At 40.1% G+C, this 22,958-nt stretch overlaps 1 protein-coding gene across 1 annotated transcript in view; it reads right to left on the reverse strand.

Moving 5' to 3' along the window:
- The window catches only part of ADAMTSL1 (ADAMTS like 1), a 1,145,195-nt gene that overhangs the window by 228,127 nt on the left and 894,110 nt on the right, over window positions 1-22,958 (reverse strand). Inside the window, exons 17-18 of the mRNA XM_055577966.1 lie at window positions 8,664-8,965; window positions 1,516-1,645 (exon numbers count right to left, since the gene is read on the reverse strand). Coding sequence (XP_055433941.1) covers window positions 1,516-1,645; window positions 8,664-8,965 — 432 coding nt within the window. The remainder of the gene's footprint in view (window positions 1-1,515; window positions 1,646-8,663; window positions 8,966-22,958) is intronic.

A 22,958-nucleotide genomic window follows, 5' to 3' on the forward strand; every position in this document is an offset into this window, starting at 1 on the left:
TGGTGGACTTTATTTTTCTGGGCTCCAATATCACTGAAGATTGTGACTGCTGCCATGAAATTAAAAGACGCTTACTCCTTGGAAGGAAAGTTATGACCAACCTAGATAGCATATTCAAAACCAGAGATGTTACTTTGCCAACAAAGGTCCATCTAGTAAAGGCTATGGTTATTCCAGTGGTCATGTATGGATGTGAGAGTTGGACTGTAAAGAAAGCTGAGTGCTGAAGAATTGATGCTTTTTGAACTGTGGTGTTGGAAAAGACTCTTGAGAGTCCCTTGGACTGCAAGGAGATCCAACCAGTCCATCCTAAAGGAGATCAGTCCTGGGTGTTCACTGGAAGGACTGATGTTGAAGCTGAAACTCCAATACTTTGGCCACCTGATGCAAAGAGCTGACTCATTTGAAAAGACCCTGATGCTGGGAAAGATTGAGGGCAGAAGGAGAAGGGGATGACAGAGGATGAGATGGTTGGATGGCATCACTGACTCGATGGACATGGGTTTGGGTGGACTCCGGGAGTTGGTGATGGACAGGGAGGCCTGGCACGCTGCAGTTCATGAGGGTGCAAAGAGTCGGACCTGACGGGGCGACTGAACTGAACTGAACTGAATTGGCTGAGAAGTAAGACAAGCAGTATTAGCTGGACCAGAAACCTATCATTAATTCCTAGAGGCAACACATTGCTTCTTGTATGATACTCTGTAGAAACACAAGAAATATCCTTCAGTATCAACAACCCCTTTCTCATCTAGGATTTGATCTGGGAACATTTCTCATCCCATCAGCAGACTTGCAAGACTGGCTTTGGTTCTTTATATGTCTCCCCTTGGAAACCAGAATCATAGATGAGATGGTTGAGCTTCTACAGAGACTTCAACAAGTATCTGAAGGCAAGTCTCCCAAGACACCATAAAATTGTGTGGAACCAAGCAGTGACTGCATTGATGAACTAAAACTCAAGGTTGGATAATAATGAGACCCAGGCAGGGGTGAACAATGAAATGCTCTAATCGATTTTCTGCATGTGAAATGACACATGCACACTCCAGAGCATGCTATAATGAATCTGCATGGTGTGTGCAGAGGGATTTCATGGTGGCTCAGTGATACCACCCAGATCCTTCAGTTCCTGCAACCCACAAGCTGATCTGTTATTAGGGTGGAAGGGCTTGGGACACAGGCTGAGAGGTGGCAAAGACCCTACCTTCTGCGGTCAGTTCACGTTCCCCTGGGAAGAAAGCATCAGTGGAGCCCGGGCACATTCCAGCCACACCACGGGGCTTTTCCTTTGTGCACGGAGCCTTCTGGACCCTGAGCATGATCGCTGGGCTAGAATTCCAAAGCCCTGGTTTCAATTAACTTTAAGTGGATTTGACTAAGAGTTTGAACTGATGCTAATTGGTTTTCAAAACACTGGGTAACAATAAGCATTCTGATCTTGCCCATGGACAGACACACAAACCCCATTCTGAACACACTCCTGGGCAGCAGGGCGGCTGGTGCACCCCTTACCTTGCCGGGCAGGGATCCAAACTGCAGGATTTCAGAAGCTGGGGGGGCCGCCGGCTGGTCACGCACAGGTTCTCATCCACGGGCTCCCGGGTCTGTTTGTTCAGGCAGCTCACCACAGCCTCCTGGACACCTGTGTACAGATGACACCCATCAAGGCCAGAGCAGGCATGTGGGGGGTGAGCAAGTGTAGACAGGCAGCTGGTGGGAGGTCTCTGAGACTGGGAGGACTAGCTGCGTGTCAGGCAGTTGAAAGCTTGTGACTGCCCATCTCGTCAGGCATCAGTCTGTCTGGAGAAAGCACTCAGGAGTTTGTGCCCCTTAAGCAGGGCAGCTCTCCCATTGTGGGGGAGGCTGCTACCAGGACTGCTGAAATGCTTGAAAAACTACCACCCAGCTATGCAGCTGCCCATGCTGAAACAGGATAATTTAAAGCAGAAGGAGAGCAGGGTGACCAAAATAATGACCCCAAGACTTCACACATTGTATTTTAATCAACAGGAGATGACTATACTTGGAAGGCAGGCCCAGAGCCACATTGGAATAGCCAGCATTCTGTAAACTGCTATGCATCTGGGGCCTTGCATCCAGTGCTTTTCTGGTTTCCTGTTGAGTTTGGTTCATTTCTTTAGTGACCTAGAGCTGCTTGGGGTCTTCCCTGGTGGCTTAGATGGCAAAGAATCTGCCTGCCTTGCAGCAGACCTGAGTTCCATCCCTGAGTCAGGAAGATCCCCCAGAGGAGGGGACATGGCAACCCACTCCAGTATTCTTGCCTGGAGGATCCCATGGACACAGGAGCCTGGTGGGCTATAGTTCACGTGGACACAAAGAGTTGGACATGACTAAGCAACTAACACAGGGCCACTTGGGAAGTTGGAGCAAAGAGAGAGAGCAAGACACCTAATGATGGCATTCATGGAAGACAATGTTCCTACCACTACCCATGCACCCCTGACCACAGACCTAGTAAAACAGGAGTTTGAGGAGGGACTGGCATACAGTCACTTGGTGGGTTTTCATGGGGCGGGGACACATGTAACCTGATAATACAGTGTCAAGACATTTCACCCTGCTTCCCACAGTCATGGCAGCTAGGAAAAATTCACAGAGTGCACATTGTTAGCCAAGTACTGAGGCAAGGAGCTTGACATGCCCCATTCAAACCTCTCAATAACTCCACAAGACTCTACTTTATCCCCATTTTACAGATAAGGAAACAGGCTTAGAAGGGCGAAAAGACTTGCTAAGCTTACAGTTGATAGACGATGAAGTGGCACTGGTTGTGCTTTAGCACTGGAGCTTTAATGACTGAAAACATTGACATTTAAAAATACTATGAGGCTGTTCTAGCTGCTGGAGATCTTCAGGAATAACCTACACATTTCTCTGGAATCATTTCAGCAGAATTCAGTTGAAAGAAGAGAAACAGGACATTCTTGATAATTTGCTGTTAGTCATTTATAGCCATATATGTGTGTGTGTGTATAAGCATATATATATATTTATATATTCAGATAAAGATATCTGTTGTTAAACACTTGTATATAGTTATGGCAGAGTATGTGACAACCCACAAAATTAGTTTTATGTATAAATACACATACACTTTCTTTTTAAAATTTTCTGCATTGCTTCATTAGGTAGTACCTAATATAGTACAACTGACCTATCACTTATCAGGCCTGTTACTCTCTTCCTCCTATCTGTCCTATGTTCCCCCAAGAAGTTATCACTCCGATCACAGGCACATGCTTCCCGAGGTGATGTTACACTGACTTAGAAAGGTCACTCACCAAGACCATCATTTAAAAAGTGACATTTTAAAGTCAGAATCAGAACTGCCTTTTTTTTTTTGATTAAGTCTGACAAATCAAACATTAAAAAACTGGCACAGTATTTACCCTGTAGCTGTGAATGTCAGTTTTCTTTTTTCTAAGCCATTTTATGAGCTTTAAAAATTAAATTTAAATATATCACAGCCAGTTCAGGGTGGAGCATTGGAGATTTATGCTAGACATTAAAGATATTCCATCATATTCTGGAATGCTGACTCCAGGGTGTTCTCCTGGTTGCAGCTGGGATGAGCCTCTTGAAATTCATGGTATGATAATATAGCAAAACATTTCATAAGAAATTATTGGTATCATTGTTGATACTTCCCACTGGAATAGTCTGGCATTATTAAGTTCGCGACGACAAGCTGTGGACAAGGCGAACTACACCATACAGAATCTAGAGCTGTGATTCTGTTTGAAATTAAGGTTTCAATTCATCTGCCGACCTGGTAGTATTTCAGAGATTCGAAATGTGGCTCTAAAATAAAAGATATTTTGGCTTTAGTCAGCTATTGAAAAGCTCATGAATTTGAGTTAACAGTACCTGAAGGAGGAAGTGATTACACAGCTTTTGTCTCCTGCCTCATATGAAAGGGCTTGCTTTGAGGGGAGGGTCATGTGTGGAGGGGTATATTAAGTGATGTAACCCGTTTCCCCTTTGTGAAGCCTGGTTTGTAGAACCAGGTCCTTCCAAGCCTGCATGGAATGGGGTTGCAAGGGTTAAAGTCTCTACACAGGAAACATTCTGAGATACATGGAACAAGTTTATGTGACTCCACCGAATAATCCTAGTTCAGGGTAAAAATCACCTTTGGGGTGATTTTTTAAAGGTGATTTCTCACCTTTAATTGCTGAGATTAAGAAGCATTCCAGAGTTACTACCTTCTTCTAGAAGGATGGCCTCGTGATGGTTCAGGGTTCTGTTGTCAGAGCATTCCTGGGTGGGGCCTGGGGTGGTGGCGCCTAAGGGCAGAGCTCTGTGTAATGAAGGAGGATCTGGGACCAGCCCTGTGGTCAACACGAGACATTTTTGTGGCATGAACGAATGAGATGCCTAAAGGGCAGGGTATTCCAAAGCACAGTGTGCAATTTGGGCCAAGGTGGTGGGAATGGGGGCCTGGAGGAAGCGTGAGAGCAGCCTGGGGATGGCGGTGTGGGAAGGTGAAGAGGGAAGATGCCTGAAGGCTTCACCTGAGTTCACAGTCTACTTGGCTCAGGGCAGTCAGGCCGGCTTGAGAGAAGCTAACTCATCAAGTGCATACTCTTTTCCAATGGGATAACTCACTCGCCCAGAAGGACATTGTAAACCAACAAAGAACACACACTTACCTAAGATCCTTTCTGATTCTGAGTTTTCTTTCTTGACAGAGCAAAGAGAGGATTGATAAGGAAAAGGGGACAAGAGGGAAAGGATTTCACCTTTTAATATTAATACTTGCTGATGTCAGCTTCAAGTCTTCCCTCAGCTAGACTTTAATATCAATTTTACCATTTAAGAGATCAACAATAAAGCTGTTCAGGTTCAGATCTGCTCTCCTTGACTACACCTATCCATTCACATATAGGAAATTAAAATATAACCAGGAGATGATAGCGGGACCCAGGACACAGGTCTGAACAGATTAGGCTTACTTTCCATCTTCCAGAAAATGGAGTTTTCATTGTTTATATCTCCAAAAATAGCATAATTGCTACCTAATATTTGATGAGAACTCAGGGAAATGTGGAGAAGGCAATGGCAACCCACTCCAGTACTTTTGCCTGGAAAATCCCATGGACGGAGGAGCCTGGTAGGCTGCAGTCCATGGGGTCGCTAGAGTCGGACACGACTGAGTGACTTCACTTTCACTTTTCACTTTCATGCATTGGAGAAAGAAATGGCAACCCACTCCAGTGTTCTTGCCTGGAGAATCCCAGGGACGGGGAAGCCTGGTGGGCTGCCGTCTATGGGGTCGCACAGAGTCGGACACGACTGAAGCGACTTAGCAGCAGCAGCAGCAGCAGGGAAATGCAGCCATCAGCTACAGCCTAAATTACTAACAGGTTCCTTCTGGTCACTACCTCTGCTGGGTGAAAGGTAACTTCTGTGTCTATCCAATTTCATCTTTTGAAATGGCAAAAACAATAAAATAAGTATAACCTCAAATTGATTTAAAATCTGTTAATCCTGCACATTTTTGATTGGCATCAGCAGAATGATTAAAAATATCTTCAGCCTTGTGGGTTATATTTTGGTGTAGATCAATGGTGACAATACCATAAAATGTTACTGCCAAACAATGACTTCAACATATACATGTCCTATACCCGGAAACAACCTAGATTGTCCATTAACAGATGAATGGATAAAGAAGTTGTAGTACATGTATACAATGGAATATTACTCAGCCATAAGCAGGAACACATTTGAGTCAATTCTAATGAGGTGGATGAACCTAGAGCCTATTAGAGAGTGAAGTAAATCAGAGAAAAACAAATATCGTATGTTAACACGTATATATGGAATCTAGAAAGATGGTGCTGATGAGCCTATCTGCAGGGCAACAATGGAGATGCAGACACAGAGAACAGACTTGTAGACACAGGTGGGGAAGGAGAGGGTGGGACGACTGGAGAGAGCAGACTGGAAACATATCTACTACCATATATAAAACAGATAGCCAGTGGGAATTTGCTGTATGACTCAGTGAGCTCAGACTGGTGCTCTGTGGCCTAGAGGGGTGGGATGGGTGGGAGGTGGGAGGCAGGTTCAAGAGGGAGGGGACATACGTATACATATGGCTGATTCATATTGATGTATGGCAGAAACCAACACAATATTATAAAGCAATTATCCTCCAATTAAAAATAAATTAAAAAAATTAATATACATGTCTTATATACTGAAATAATTTTTTAGTGTGTTTGGGCATCATATGGATCATATGACCCAAGCATATTTTCACCACTTTGGCATTCTCAACTTTTAACATTTTAGGCATAGATATATTACCGTGGCACCGTGACACAGCTATAAGTAAGCATGTGCAGTTGTTGACAGTTAAAGACCTAAGACATTTCAGGAACTTTCCCTGCCTTGGATATAAATGATGTACACTTTATGTTATACAAATATCTCCTCAGATCCTATAAGCATAGATAAATTGTATATGAAGCATACAAAATATTATTTCCAAATCAATATATTCTGAAAACATTTTAAATGAAAAACAGTTCGCACACTCTCAGTGATTTGAATTTTATGCCTCTGGTTAGCAGAATGGTTAGAATTGTAAAGATAAAGGTATCTGGTTATTTACATATTCCACTAAGGCATCATTTTCCCTATCTGCTCATAAAGTTCCACTTGGCTTAGAGAATCATAATAGAGGGCAGAAATAATTTTTTTCAAGGCACATTTGTCAGACAAAAGATCATGATCGTTTAATTCAGATGATCATGGAAACTGGGGATAAACACACACCATCCGAAATCCTGAGTAGTTCCTTATATTGCAATGAAGCAACTGCAGCCACTGGCTATGTCCTTTCCATCTGACCTTTTAACTTGCCTGGGCCCAGAGATCATCAGAGCTTACTCAACATTTCTCCTTCATTAAACATGGGAGAAAAGATGTCCTCATTGTGAGTGGTGGGCGCCCCCAGCAACATGGATGAGTAGAGTTCCAAGAAACTGTCTTCCAGAATCAGATGGAAAATTTTAGGTTTTAAAATAACAGACTCTCCATGAAAACACTTAAGAACTCCACGGTCTGAAATTGGAAGACTTAGAAACAAACGAGAACCTCAAGGTCAAGACTATTAAATGCTTACAAAGTGACCTGAAGGAGAAAATTGATTCTCTGCTTGTACTTGTTCCACTATCCATTCCTTTTCAACTACACATGAACAATTTGGGCACATGTATTTTTACATTCCCAGCAATGACAAAAGATGCTTTTATAAAAGAGTTTCCAAGATGTCATGGTTTATAAGACAGTTTGGGAAATCATTTTAATATAGATATTTTTATACCAGTTAAGAAAGAAACTTTGCCGGGAATGCAGATCCTTGATGTGACAAGAGGCGTTATTGATAGCTAGGGAGGGAGATTTGATGGGAAATCAGCCAACCTTTCCTTGCCTATCAAAATCTCTCTTGGGAGTATATATGGGAGTTAGTAGCCATATGGTGGTGGTTTATTCGTTAAGTTGTGCCCAACATTTTGTGACCCCATGGACTGTAGCCTGCCAGGCTCCTCTATCCATGGGATTTTCCGGGCAAGAATACTAGAGTGGGTAGCCATTTCCTTCTCCAGGGGATCTTCCTGACCCAGGGTTGAACCAGAATCTCCTGCATTGCAGAAGGATTCTTTACCAATTGAGCCACCAGGGAAGCCCAGTGACCACATTTCCATTACTGTATTTTTTACAGTAGTACAAAAGATCATAATCTTAAAGAATTAATTATTGACTTAAATACCTTCTTCCCCCACTATGGTTTCATCACTAACACCTGAAATAGAAAAATGACTGAATCTGTTATCACCATGGACTAGACCTAAGAGAACCAGATTAATATACATGGAAACATTGAACACTATTTAAATAATATTCATTCAGTGATAAAGCTTCAGGAACTCTCTAAGTGTGTAAAGAAGTGAGGTATGATGCAAGGACTCTAAACAGAGAAATAAACAGCAGGACTAGTCCCACATATCACTGACTAGATGTGTGATCTTGAAAAAATCACTCAGCTCTCTGTATCTCAGTTTGCACATCGATAAAATGGCAGCGGGATCAGGCTTTAATCTTTAAACTCCCTTCCAGTTCCAGGTAACCTCAGTGTTAACTGTCATTATACATCCTTTCCCTTTGTCAACAGATATTACTTTGGCGACCGGCTGAGAAAGTCAGAGGTGGCGTACTCTGTCCTCGGGAACAACAGACGGTTTTGTCGTCTTTGATCTGGGTTCATACCACATGCACTGAGGCAAGGGCAAAGACAAATAAAACTGAATGTCAAGAGCATTGCCAGGCCCGTGTCAACAGTGTTTCTCGGTCAGATACACTGAGATATAGTGCAAAATATCAGAATGACAAGTAAAAGTAAAAGCATTACTTGTGTTAGCTACTCATAGCTGACAGTCTGAGAGAGACAGGCCCAGAGAGAAATACATCTGTGTTTCATTCAGTCTGCTTTAGGTTTAGAACGGTTTCCTCCCCCTCCTTAGCCTTCTTGGACTAGAGACAATCACGGGACACAGCTGCCCGCAGAGAGAGACGCTACAGTGAAAGGCAAGAGGGTGGCAATGATCTGAGGCCTAGCCCCTTCTTACCTCCTCCACAGGACTCGGAGCACTTGGTGAAGCCCTCATACTCCCAGTCGTAGAGCTGGTCAAAGTCCTGCAGGCCACCCAAGAGGCCATCTGTCTCTTCCAGGTTAAATTCGGGAGTCTCCCCGTGGCATGGTCCTGCGTAACAGGGGCGCTGGGACGCTGGCTTGGGTCCTTCACATTCGTCAACGGGCAGGTCGGCCACGGACTGAGAGAAAGACAGGAGCACCTGGCACCTGACTATTCGCACCTGGGTCCCCACACCACAGGTGACCGTGCAGGCCGACCAGGCCTCTGGGATGAACCTGCAGTCCGCAAGCAAACAAGAGGACAGGATGAGAAGCCCCAAGCAGGAGACTGCAGGCACCGGGAAGGGCCACATCCCACCTGCCACTGGGGCCCAGGGCCGTCTCAGGACGTGCTCAGGGCTCTGCCACCCTGTCCTGTCCTGTGCTGGGTGCTTCAGTGCAGCCCATGAGCTCATCTGCCAGTCTCTGGATTGGTTTCTTCGGGCGTGTCACATGAACCCCCAGCTGGAAGATATTCCAGCCACAGACCACCTGCTTTCTCCCAGCTTTGCACCCACAGTGGTAGCTCTTCAGAGCAGGGAACTGATTTCTTCTCTCTTGATCTAAATTCCAGCCCTTGTGCCTCCTGCGAGATGTTGGCTATTCTTACAGCAGACTAATACTGATACTAAAAACTATAACAAAGTAAGCCCTTAGAGATATTTAAGGAAGTATATATTTTTTTGTTTTAGTCTGGATTTCAGATTCTGTAACTTTCTTTGCTTTTTTGCTCAATGTGCTTCCCAAGATTTATTTATATATAGAAAGAGAAAGAGGATTTTTTTTTTAAGTTTCCAAGAATGGAGCAAAGCCTTGTTCCTCACACATTCTTTGAATTAGTCTGGCCTGCGATTCTTTTTATATCTGAGAGAAAAGCCTTGCTACAAATTTAAATCCACAGGCATGTCACCGTAAACGAGGGGTTTTGCATCCATACATGTTTGTTCGACAGCCTCCAGTCCCTCCTCACCAAGCGAAGTCACATTAATGAGAAATTCCCTGAGTTTCTCTAGAATGTAGGACAATATGCAAATTCCAAAAAAAAAAAAAAAAAGAAAAAAAGACTGTTTTCCTCCAACTAATCAACAATTGCCATATCTGCAATGACCTTGAGAAGTATCCAGGGGAAAAAAGCCCTAAGGGCACTACTAACATTTTCACAAAGTTAGTATAATAATCTGGAGAAAGGACTTTGGAATAAAAATCTTAAAAAAATTTTTTTTCTATGATCCTACTGCTTTTGCACTGGGAGTCGTGCTGAGGAGGCATGCAAATCTGGCTCTTTAACCCTGATTTTGGCAGAAAAGGAAAGAAGTGATAAGAAGGTTATAGCATTAAGTCCCAGCAAGTGAAAATAGTTCCCATCTAGTTTAGAGAAGCTGAAATTCTAACAGGAAATTGATCCAAGTTTTCAAACTGGAAGAAGCAAAACAAAGTTGTAGCCTGAACCTGGGCTGTGTCCTGAGCAGGGAGACTGGAACAGAGACCCAGAGCCATGATGTCTGAGGCAGGGAGGGGTCCCCTGACGAAGGATTTGACACTTGCTACCTTTGAAGAGCCACCCCCGAGAGGAGGATGAGGGTCATACACAATCGTGTCAGGAAGGTGGATTAAGGAGGAAGCATCACCCCGAATCATTCCCAAGAAATTCTCATCACAGGGTTGCCTCCCTCTTTCGTTTTTTAATTCCTGACTCCATCTTCTGGCACCTCGGGAATGTGGTAGGGAGATCGCATCCAATAAGATTAAAATATCTTTCTCTCTTTAAATAATGCTACCTGTAGCCGTCTTTTAGGAATATAAAACCAAACTCTGCAATCGAAATAGTTTTAACCCTCTTATTATACATTCACATCTGTCTGCCTGAGTCCTGGGACAAAAATCATAACAAAATATACAAGCACTGAATTTTACAACCCAGGTAATAGACAGAAAGGAAAATATACCCCATACTATTGTATATATAAGAGAAACCCCAAAGCAAGTGATATGTCTTTAAACTTTGATAACAGTGATGAAACTGCTTCTTTAATAACGTGGTCCTGAATTTTGTTTTCAAATAAAAAAGATGATAAGATCTCAGAAAGAACAGTACCCTATTAGCTTTTCCAATCCAGTAAGGATTATTACTCTGTCGGCTATAATGGCCCTTTTCAGTGACCATTACAAAAGACTAAGAATCAGATAGATTTTTTGGTAAAGAGCCAGATAGGGAAGATTTTAGATTCTGTGGGCTATGTGTGTGGGTCTTTGTTGTTGCAAAACTTAACTCTGTGAAAGCAGCCACAGGCAATACGAAACAAAATGAGTGTGGTTGTGTTCCGATAAAACTTTATTCATAAAAACTGGGGTTGGGAATGGGAAGGGAGATGGAAGGGTCTAAATTTGGCCTATTGGGTTGTAGTTTTCCAACTCCTTCTATAGAACATTTAGTGGACATGTCAAGCACACTGAGATTCATCAGTTCCTTCAAAACCTATTTTAGGCATCTGTCTCCATCTTTTCCCACATATATAAACTTATGAGAATGACAAGTAGCTAAAGTGATTTATTTTTTACCTCCTAGATTAAAAGTGAGTCCCAGATGAAATCTAGAATGTAAAGGATGCACAAATGAAACTCTCAGCTCTCCCTGCCTATAACATGAATCACTTTGCATTTGTTCTCTTTCCAGGACTGGGAAGATACACCAAAATCACAGAAAGTAGAAAGAGATGCCACTGCTCCATGAATTCATTGCCATGATTGAGACTTGTTTATTTTAAAGCAACATCTAAATGAAAAAAGAATCATGTGTGTTGTGGGTATGTGTATATTTTTGACTATTTGGATACTTAGGGTTAATCTACTTTATGTCTCCCAAATGAGAACCTTATCAAGTGTCAGACAGACTTATTGGCATATCTCCCAACCCACTCTCCTTAGGTCTTCATCAAATTCACACCAATTAAGAGCAATTTGGTCTTTAAGTGGTGCTGTCTTTTGGCACTCAGTTTAATTTCTCTAGTGCATACACTGGATGATATAATATTCTCTCTCACTGAAGGCAGGAGATTGTATTTCAAAAGAAAAATATCTAATAGTGCAAATGGCCAAATGAATAATAACTGTTTTTCATAGGAAACCTTCCCCCACATCTCTGGATCTCCCAACTCTGTATTTACTATCTTGAGCTTTCTGGCCACAAGTGGGAGGAACAAAGGTCAGGGAGAGGGCAGTCAAATGAGCCTGGAGGTTTAACTGAAACGTTTAGAAGTTGAGTAGTTCTTGCGGAGTTAGAACCTTTAAAGTGTGACCTTTAAAATGGAGTCAATGTGCTTTCTAAAAATCTGCATGTTATTAAAATAAATTTATATTAAAAGAATAAAAATCTGCATGTTAATTGTCTTGATGTACACATGTACAATGTATTATTGAAGTTTAATTTAGGCAACTTTTCTTTTGGTTAGCAGCATGATTGCCAGAAGAATGAGGAATGGCTTGGATAAGTGAGTTCTTTAAATGGTGGGCTTGAGCTTCAGAAATGATTGATATGATTCTGCATTTAGTTTTCCCATCTCCAGGGTAAAACAAACAAATGAACAGAAACTTGGCAAGTAAATAATTTATGTTTCTTCTGTTTGCAAGCTTCATTGTTCATTTCACTACCAAAATGCTTATCCTTTAATTAGAGGTGTAAGCACAGTCCCTATAACAAAATAGATAAGTAATAATCAAATTCACTTGTAAAATCCCAAAGCAGTTTAGTTTATTAGTGGCTATTATGGAGTCAGAAGCATGGACATTTCTGAAGTAATAAAAACTATCACTTTATATGATGCTACAGGGAAACAATTCACTCTTAGTCTCGTGTCACTTCAGGTATTATCCACTTAGCTCTAGTTTTATACACATAGTCTGATATTCAACTTTTCTCCTCTTCCTTTTCTCTCTCCTCCTTTCACATGTGCATTTGTCTAAAAAAATCATTGGGATTATTCAAAATATGAGTAGCACAACATAGTAGCTCTGTAGTGTTATTCTGATGCTGTTACGAGCCTCAGCTCATTCTCTAGTTTCAAAATACAAACTGAAACTTGCAGGAAATCACATTACAGATATTTAATTTTAGTTTAGTTTCCAATCTTACAACATTTGAATTATAAGTTGATAGTGGAAAAGCCCATGGACGGAGGAACCTGGTAAGCTGCAGTCGCTGCCTACCAGGGTTGCTGAGGGTCGGACCCGACTGAGCGACTTCCCTTTTGACTTTTCACTTCCATGCATTGGAGAAGGAAATGGCAACCCACTCCAGTGTTCTTGCCTGGAGAATCCCAGGGACGGGGGAGCCTGGTGGGCTGCCGTCTATGGGGTCGCACAGAGTCGGACACGACTGAAGCGACTTAGCAGCAGCAGCAGGGACTGTATATTTATTTTTATTCTTTCTTTGGTGGTTTTAGGGTGAGGGGTGAGGAGGGAATAAACTTAATAGTGTAGGAAAAAATTATCACAACTTTAAAACAGACCCTAAATATTACTGGGTATTCAGTTCAGTGCATTCTTTCTGATTATTGCAAAATTTTAAAATCTCTGAGATTTAAAATAACCATGAGTTATTTTTACTCCTCTATAAATTGTAGAAAATTGATCATAAAAATGATTCAGGCTCATAGAAATGAGGATTAATTGTGTCTGTGAGTGAAGTTGCTCAGTCGTATCTGACTCTTTGCGACCCCATGGACAGTAGTCAACCAGGCTTCTCTGTCCATGGGATTTTCCAGGCAAGAATATTGGAGTGGGTTGCTATTTACTTCTCCAGGGGATCTTCCTGACCCAGGGATCGAACCTGGGTCTCCCGCATTGTAGGCAGACAATGGACTGCCAATCCACTACCGTCCAGTGGATTGTGTGTAGTGGAATGTAATTGGTTGTCCTGTAGATAGACCCATTTTGCATCTACTTGTAAATTCATTTCAGCATTTTTATTCGCCTGAATATGTTTGGCTTTTTTAAATTTCCTTTGAATTGGTTGTAACATCTTCCTAGTTTCTTCATTAATTAATGAAGTCAATACAATCTTTGACAGATGTTTATTTTGTATTTGCATGCGATTCATGATTATTCCCATTCTAACATTTTCTTATTTAACAGAGACCACAGAGGGCTCTGGAGAAGAGTACATTGGAAAAATAAAATACTGTATAAGTAATTCTATGCCAAATTAACCAGAAAGTCTTTTACATAAATATGTCATTTGGGGACCAAAAAATCATTATATGTTATTGGTAAAAATGGTATTTCATATTACTTCATCTTATTTTTAACTCAATCTTTTTCTCTTCTTTTTCTTTAGTCTTAAAAGAGTTGGTTCTTCTGATTTTGGACAATCTTTGAGGCAGTAAAATCTTTAGGAAAAGGTACAGTTACCTAAAATCTAGCCGGGCATTTGGATCTATGATAAAAACACATTGCTGCTGGGTGGGAAAGAAAGTTAGAAAGGGAAATAGAAACACATTCTTTCATCTACTTAATTATTTATTCAATGTCTCTATGAAATTAAAGTTTTTTTTTTTTTAATAAAAACCTTCAAACTAGAAAACAAATAAAATGTGGGAATGCTACAAAGGGAAGGCAATTCTTTAACTGTATCACTTTAGGAGTTTTAGAATTATAGGTAAAATCCATCATAGTAAGACAGACTTAAAATTATTTAAAAATATAGCTAAAGCATTAAGGTGTTGAGTGTATACTTATTCAAGATATGCCTCTACATTCACTTAGAGCCATACCTAAATCATTCCAAATAAACGAGAATCTAACTTATTGTGAAAATTCTTTAGTCAAGGATACTTGATCTGCATGTGGAATTATAAAAATATTTCTCAACTGCTGCTGTTAGCTTACAACTTTCTGGAACTGCAAATAATTTATACTAGTTATGCAATGCATATTGAAGTCTCCAAGCAAAATTTTGTAAAGGTGTCCAAGATACCACTCTACAAAACATCTAATATCACCACTGTTTTGTCATAGATTCTTCACGTCCATATCACGACTGAATTGGGAGGGTGTTCAGCAATGTAAAGTGCCTAGAAGTATAACCAAGAATAGAATGGTTCTAGAAATTAAGCTGACAAAACAAATGACAATTTTGGTGCAGTCACCAGTATGATTATTTGAAATAAAATTCAGTGACTACCCCGTCTAGTCGTGCTAACTAGTGATGGGAAGGACTCAGCTCCCTAATTCTCTAAGAAGAGAGAGCTGTATTTAGTGGCATTTTCCAAGTAGTTGACATCATTTTCTCATGATAATGATGCCCTTTTGAGTTCTTTGAGAGGCAGCTGGCCTCTGCAAGAATGCCTCAATGGTTTTCTTGCAGAAATGCTCAGTGTTGGAAGGAGGGGAAGAAAGGCTAGCTGCATTAAAAATCACATTTTCCTTTCAAAGAGACTTTGTACTAGAAGGAAATGCTGTGGGAGATCAGAGCTCTCTCCAAGTTCCAAGAAGCCAGAGATGACTGGACTCTTTCAAAGTCTAGGACCTCATACATCTGAGTACACTGTTAAACTCATCTTGTGAGTCTGAGCCAGCTTTCTCTGATGTGGTTCCAGACAAGACATTAGAAGGAATCTTACTAAGAGTGGGACCCTCTTGACCATCAGGATGTTATTCTGCTTTAACAAGAAGAGAAAAGCCAGGAGAAAGACAGTTGATAATAAACGTTTCAGAGTATTGGCCCCAAATTTTCTGCTATTCCTGACATATCCAGTCTTCAATTATCTTATTTCCAGTAGCATCCAAGATACCTGATGCTTGGATGGTGCCTTTTTCCTTGAATTACTTTCTCCTCAACTCACAAGGCATCAAACTTAGCTTGTTTTTGTTTTCTGGTCACTTTCTTCTCAGAATCCTTTTCTAAATCCTCCTCTCCGCTCAGTTTGGTGTGGTCTTCCGATGTGCTCATCAGTGATTCTTGGTTTCAAAAAACCACCAAAGTTCAGGCAATTCTATGTATTGACTCTCCAGTCTAGACCTTTTATCTGGGCTTCATACTGAAACTTCTTTTTTTTTTAATTAAGATTTGGGATAGGAAGCCATTTTACTCTTTGAAAGGAATAAACATTAATATATTTAATATGTTTTAAAAAATTATATAGTGTGTCTTAGGTATCAGTCTCACTTCTAACTGCTTTACAAATAAATGTTAAAACCCAACAATAATCTAATGAGATAAGAATTATTATCATCTCCATTTAATATGTAGATGAGGGAACAGGTATAAACCACACACCTAGAAGAGTTTTATGCTCTTAACCTCTACAAATTGATATCTCTCCTGATTGACATGTTCATTTGGATATTTCAAAGTTATCTCCAATTTAAAGTGTTCAAAATGGAACTCTTGGTTCCCCTCCTCAGCATCTGATTGCTCTTCCAACCTTCATCACAGCAAATGATTCAACTGGGCAGCTAATTGCTCACATGAAAAATTAGGATTTACTCTTGATCCCACATTTTCCCTAACTTTCAAACAATTTCCAAATTCTACTAATTCTCCCTCGAAAATATATCTGAAATCCATTTAATTCTATCTCCACTACATCTACCTTGATAAAACAGCAGCAACAACCACCACAATAATAGCTAATGTTCATTGATATTTTCATTTATTTTTTTAATCAAAGGATAAATGCTTTACAGAATTTTGTTGTTTTCTGTCAAACCTCAATATGAATCAGCCATAGGTATACATATATCCCCTCCTTTTTGAACCTTCCTCCCATCTCCAACCCCATCCTACCCATCTAGATTGATACAGAGCCCCGTTTGAGTTTCCTGAGCCATACAGCAAATTCCTGTTGGTTATCTATTTTACATATGGTAATGTAAGTTTCCATGTTACTCTTTCCATACATCTCACCCTCTCCTCCCCTCTCCCCATGTCCATAAGTCTATCCTCTATGTCTGTTTCTCCATTGCTGCCCTGTAAATACATTCTTCAGTACCATTTTCTAGATTCCGCATATATGCATCGGGATACGATATTTATCTTTCTCTTTCTGACTCCCTTCACGCTGTATAATAGTTTCTAGGTTCATCCACCTCATCAGAACTGACTCAAATGTGTTCCATTTATGGCTGAATAATATTCCATTGTATATATGTACAACTTTTTTTATCATCTGTCGATGGACATCTAGGTTGCTTATATGTCCTAGCTATTGTAAATATTGCTGCAATGAACAATGGGATACATGTATCTTTTTCAATTTTGGTTTCCTCAGGGTACATGCCTAGGGGTAGGATTGCTGGGTCATATGATGGCTTTATTCCTAGTTTTTTAAGGAATTTCCACACTGTCTTCCATAGTAGCTGTATCAATGTAAGTTCCCATCAACAGTGCAGGAGCATTCCCTTTTCTCCACACCCTCTCCAGCATTTATTGTTTGTAGACTTTTGATGATGACTATTCTGACCAGTGTGAGGTGATATCTCCTTGTGGTTGTGATTTGCATTTCTCTAATAATGAGCAATGTTGAGTATCTTTTCATGTGTTTGTCAGCCATCTGCATGTCTTTTTTGGAGAAACGTCTGTTTAAGTCTTTTTCCCATTTTTTTGATTGGGTTGTTTGTTTTTCTGGCATTGAGTTGTATGAGCTGCTTGTATATTTTGGAAATTCATCCTTTGTCAGTATACTAACAATGGAAAATCAGAAAGAGAAATTAAGGAATCAATTCCATTCACCATTGTAACAAAAAGAATTAAGTATCTAGGAATAAACTTACCTAAGGAGACAAAAGAACTATACACAGAAAATTATAAGACACTAATGAAAGAAATCAAAGACAACATAAACAGATGGAGAGATATTCCATGTTCCTGGGTAGGAAGAATCAATATTGTGAAAATGACTATACTACCAAATGCAATTTACAGATTCAATGTGATCCCTATCAAATTACCAATGGCATTTTTCACAGAACTAGAACAAAAAATTTCACAATTCATGTGGAAACACAAAAGACCCCAAATAGCCAAAGCAGTCTTGAGAAAGAAGAATGGAGCTGGAGGAATCAACCTTCCTGACTTCAGATTATACTACAAAGCTACACTCATCAAGACAATATGTTATTGGCACAAAAACAGAAATATAGACCAATGGAACAAGACAGAAAGGCCAGAAATAAACCCATGCACCTATGGGCACCTTATTTTTGACAAAGGAGTCAAGAATATACAATGGGGCAAAGAGAGCCTCTTCAATAAATGGTGTTGGGAAAACTGGACAGCTACATGTAAAAGAATGAAATTAGAATACTTCCTAACACCATACACAAAGATAAACTCAAAATGGATTAAAGACCTAAATGTAAGACCAGAAACTATAAAACTCTTAGAGGAAAACATAGGCAGAGCACTGGATGACATAAATCAAATCAAGATCTTCTATGACCCACATCCTAGAGTAATGAAAATACAAACAACAGTAAACAAGTGGGACATGATTAAACTTAAAAGCTTTTGCACAGCAAAGGAAACTATAAGCAAGGTGAAAAGACAACCCTCAGAATCAGAGAAAGTAATAGCAAATGAAACAACTGACAAAGGATTAATTTCCAAAATATACAAGCAGCTCACTGATATGTTTTAAGCATTTCTATACATTAACTTGTTATAACATTGTTAGGAGATGAGTATTGTCCGAAACATTGTTAAATGGGCAAACAAGATTACTGGGTTTCTTTCAAAGGGAAGTCTAGCAGACTTACAGGGGCTGTCAAATTCTAAGGAAGTTGGTCTATTTTGCACCTATATAGAGATGCAAGGTTCCTTGTAGAGGGCCTGTAATGATGGAGATTTTTTTTTTTTCAAAGTGAGGGACATTATTTTTCTGTTCATGTCAATGGAAATAATTTTACCTGATAGAAAATACAAACTTTTCTAAATCCAATTCACATTAGAATTTGTTTTATCATTTTATTGGTTTCTTCATAATTCATGAGTTAAACAAAAATTTGACATGTGCTCATTTTATATTTATTAACAGAAATCATGATTTTAACTTTCTAAAGATTGTATTTTAACAATAATATTTTCATCCCCACTTCTAGATAATAAAATTGACACACAGATATTCCCAAGGTCATACTGCTAAATAAATGGCAGAGTCAAGATTTAAACCATGGCCATTTACTATAGAATCCATGCTCTTCTCCAACTCACTGTCCTGGCTCTCACACTGCCACGTAGGCCAGATCACTGAAGCTAACATCTTGCTCTCTCCTGAACTTCCACAATAGCCACTGGTCTGTTTTCTTCCTCTATTCAGTTCAGTCCAGTTCAGTCGCTCAGTCGTGTCCAACTCTTTGTGACCCCATGAATCGCAGCACGCCAGGCCTCCCTGTCCATCACCAACTCCCGGAGTTCACTCAGACTCACGTCCATTGAGTCTGTGATCCCATCTTCCTCTATTAGCCCTTACTAACTCATTATTCATGCTGTAGCCAGAAGGTTCTTAAAATGTAAAGCTTTTGATTGTTCCTGTTATATTCAGAATGAAAGCTCAACTCCTTACCATGGAGTTGAGCTTTCATTACATTATGCCATTATCCACCTTCAACTCCTACTATTCTCCCCTCATCACTGGCTTCCAGACATATTAGTCTTCCTTCACTTGCTTAAATGTGTGTAGTTCTTTCCTGACTACAAGTTTTGAAATGTGTGGGTCACTCCCTGGATGAATCTCCTCTTCCTTTCAGTTAGAACAACTTCCATTCATCCTACAGGTCTCAGCTGAAATGTCCTTTCTCAAAGAAGACATCCTTGACCTTGGACCTACTGAAAGCCCCATCAGACTCTCCGAGAGCACTTCTTCGTTCATTTTCTTATAACAGTGATCAGTTTTTTTTTTTTTTTTAATTTTTAGTGATCAGTTTTTGATAATCAAGTGTGAACATTTATGGTATAACTCTCTTCATAAGACCAAACCTCCATGAAGATAGAACTTCACATAATAGGTGCTCAAAAGATACATTTTTAAAAAATGAGTGAGTGAATGGATAAATAAGAGGTTAAAGATTGATGTTATGAGTGATTTGATATTGGGTTTATTCTTGGCCCCAGAAATTGAAACCAAGCTAGATAAAAAGGTAACAGCCTAAGACCTTTCCAGGCATTAGCATGGAAAATCCAATAACCTTTTCCTGTTTAGAAGTTTCTCATGGTCTTTCAAGAAGTGAATGTGCCCAGATTTAGTGGCTATCATAGGATGATTTATTTATATTCTTAGAGCTGCTCTTGGGCAGTATGGGGAGGCCTCAATTCATCTTGATGAGGTTTGGGTTATCATGCAGCTTGAAGCAAGTTTAAATTCTGTGTCTATCATACTTCAGTTAAATCTCAATAAAAATGCTGTTTTATAGAATAAAAGGATTTGGGGGCAGTTTTAAATCAGAGGCTGCCTTCAGTAATTTATACATGATGCTGATCTAACACTGGTTATTTTATAACCAGCCACCCACCACCCACCCAGTGAAGACTCTGGAGCATTCTGGAAGTGTTCCTCAGTTAGAGAAGCCCCCTCTTGAAAACGCATTACACACAGAGATTTGGGAAAAAGAAAATATAGACCTCTAGCTGTTTGTTGCAGATACAAATGGAGCCAAATCATTCTTCCCAAATGAAAAATGAGGCTAGGACACTTGTTTCAGACCATCTTTCTCTCCACTGCTTTTCTGACCTATGTGAACAGAACATGATTTAAAAGTTTGGTTTTCCTTGAGGCTAGTCTTATGATTTAAAAAGCCAGGTCCCAGGGACTAAAATGCCATCAGAGCATACAGTGCTATTAGTGCATTTGGAGTTCTTAGCTTAATAACAGAATGTAGATTTTAATGTACATTCTTTTCCGTGAATGTGATAAAAATATAAAATACTGTAAACTCAGAATACTTGTCATGAACCATTTCTTCTTCACACAGAGCAGAATTAGTTTATCTTGCAATTTTGTAAAGGTTTCTTACCCTTAATTCAGCAAGTTTGGCAAAGCTTTCCAATGAAAAGTTCAGTTCATTAAAAATGACCTTAATGGACTTAACATATATTGGTGCTGACAGGGTCCATACTTTATTTTGGCACACGAGGATCCCATTAATTTGTCTTTGCCACTCTCTAGGGCTCAGCTGAGCAACAGTGCAGATTTAGCTCTGGAAGTAGCTACAGAATAAGCATTAAGTGGAGACAGTAGGAGGGGCTGACACATTTAGAACTTACTGGTTTGCAAGAAAGGCTTTTCTAGGGACTACATAAAAATGTCTCTGTCTGCTCTCTTGAATTTGTTATTGATTTTTCTGTTTCAGTGTATGCTGGGAGCAAGCTTGGGAGATCAACTGTATGTAACTCAGAGCTGACAGAGGATGAGCACTTTCCTTATTTTTGCCATTTGTTACAGATTGCTTTTTGTTCAAATCAAGGTAACTAAGCTTTGTCCTTTAGGGTAAATTTCTGGCTAAATTCAAAGTGAGATGCCTATAAGCGAGTCTTGAAAGAGTCTCAGAAATATAGAGGGGATGCAGAGAAGTGGTGTTAGCTAAGAGCCATGAGCTGAATTTGGAGGGTATTTGTGGTCACTTGTGGTTGTCTCACATGCTATATGATATAAAATGTATGAAGCAGAGATACCACCTCTCTCAATTTCTCCATTTGTAAACGAATGATTAAGAAACATGTTTGCTCTCAATATTCTCAAGAAAGATGAATGATACTGGAAAAGGTGCAACCATAGCCACAGTTAACACCTAGACAGAGTTTCCTGCATAACAGGCACTTTACACGTAACTTAATCCTCTCAATATCTTTATAACATAGATACCATTATGTTCATTTCTAAATGAGGAAATTAAAGCCTATGGGGTTAAGTGACTTGTCAGGGTCCCCTGTTACTATTGGGGGGAATCCATGATTCACATTCAAGGAGTCTGTCCCTGGAGCCCACACTTCCCACCACTGAGCATGCTGCTACCATGCTTGTGTGTGCTACGTCACTTCAGTCGTGTCCGACTCTTTGTGACCCTATGGACTATAGCCCATCAGGCTCCTCTGTCCAAGGGATTCTCCAGGCAAGAATACTGGAGTGGGTTACCTTGCTCTGTGAGTAATAGTTAAAGTGCTTTTTAATTTGATTCCAGCGGGGCTGTTTTCTTGTTTGAGCACACAAATACAGAGACTCACCCCCCTCTCATCAACTCACATAGTTGGCAGCCTGATATACCTGAAAAATTTCAGGAAATTATCTGGGATTCTGGTAGTATATTTTTCAACACCTAACACAGATTAATGAGGTACATTTTCTGATACAAGATATCCAATCATTTGCTATATAAAAAGATCAAATAATCTTTCCTCAAGTTCTAGTTTTAGAGTCAAAGTCAGACACACAGACATTTTATCATCATCGGCCAATCCCCACATTTATGCCCCCACAACACCTGTGGTTTCTATCACAGTCTTCTTTCTCTCATTTCTTGTATTTGTGCATTTTTACCATGTATTAGCTTAACTATCCTGATACTGGAGCTCAGAGAACACAGAGTAGTAGAGAGAGTTCGGGAATTCAATAAAAAATTCTCCTACACTTCTTGTGAAATCATTAACATGATTGTGCTGTGCATACCCAAACCCCAAAGGTCATTTCTTCCAAATAGCTGACTCGTTTGTTCAATCTGTGGATGACTGGCCAATACGCAACACTTTGGTCACAATCTTATCATGCCTGTGGTAAGCACACACTCAAGGTTTCTTGAGGGCAAGGACTATTGGATTTCTTTTTACAAAACCTGCACTTGGCCCAAAATCTGGCCCAGAGCAGGTGACTTAAGAGTGAATTCAATTTCTTTCACTGGGAGACGTGAACAATTAGGAGGTCCAGTATTATCTAAAATACATGATCACCCAAAGAATTTATATTAAGCATTCTGCAGAGGACATAAGGGAGGAGAGCAATCTGGGTAGACCAGGAGCCCAGAAAGGAAGGAGCTGGAAGGGAGGGAAGTCACAACGGTTATGGGAATCGGGGCTTATTCATTCTGGCCAGTATGAGGCTTTCACTTTGCAGGTGCAAAATTAAAAATAAATGCTGTTGTGCTGTTTTTATTGTCTAATTCTAATGTCATGTTCTGCTTCAACATCCTTTCTGAGGATTTAATGATCAGCAAACAGTGTTTACAGTTCTTAACCTTAGGTGACTCT

Source organism: Bubalus kerabau, chromosome 4 (genome assembly GCF_029407905.1).
Source record: "Bubalus kerabau isolate K-KA32 ecotype Philippines breed swamp buffalo chromosome 4, PCC_UOA_SB_1v2, whole genome shotgun sequence".
In the NCBI taxonomy this organism is placed as follows: domain Eukaryota; kingdom Metazoa; phylum Chordata; class Mammalia; order Artiodactyla; family Bovidae; genus Bubalus; species Bubalus kerabau.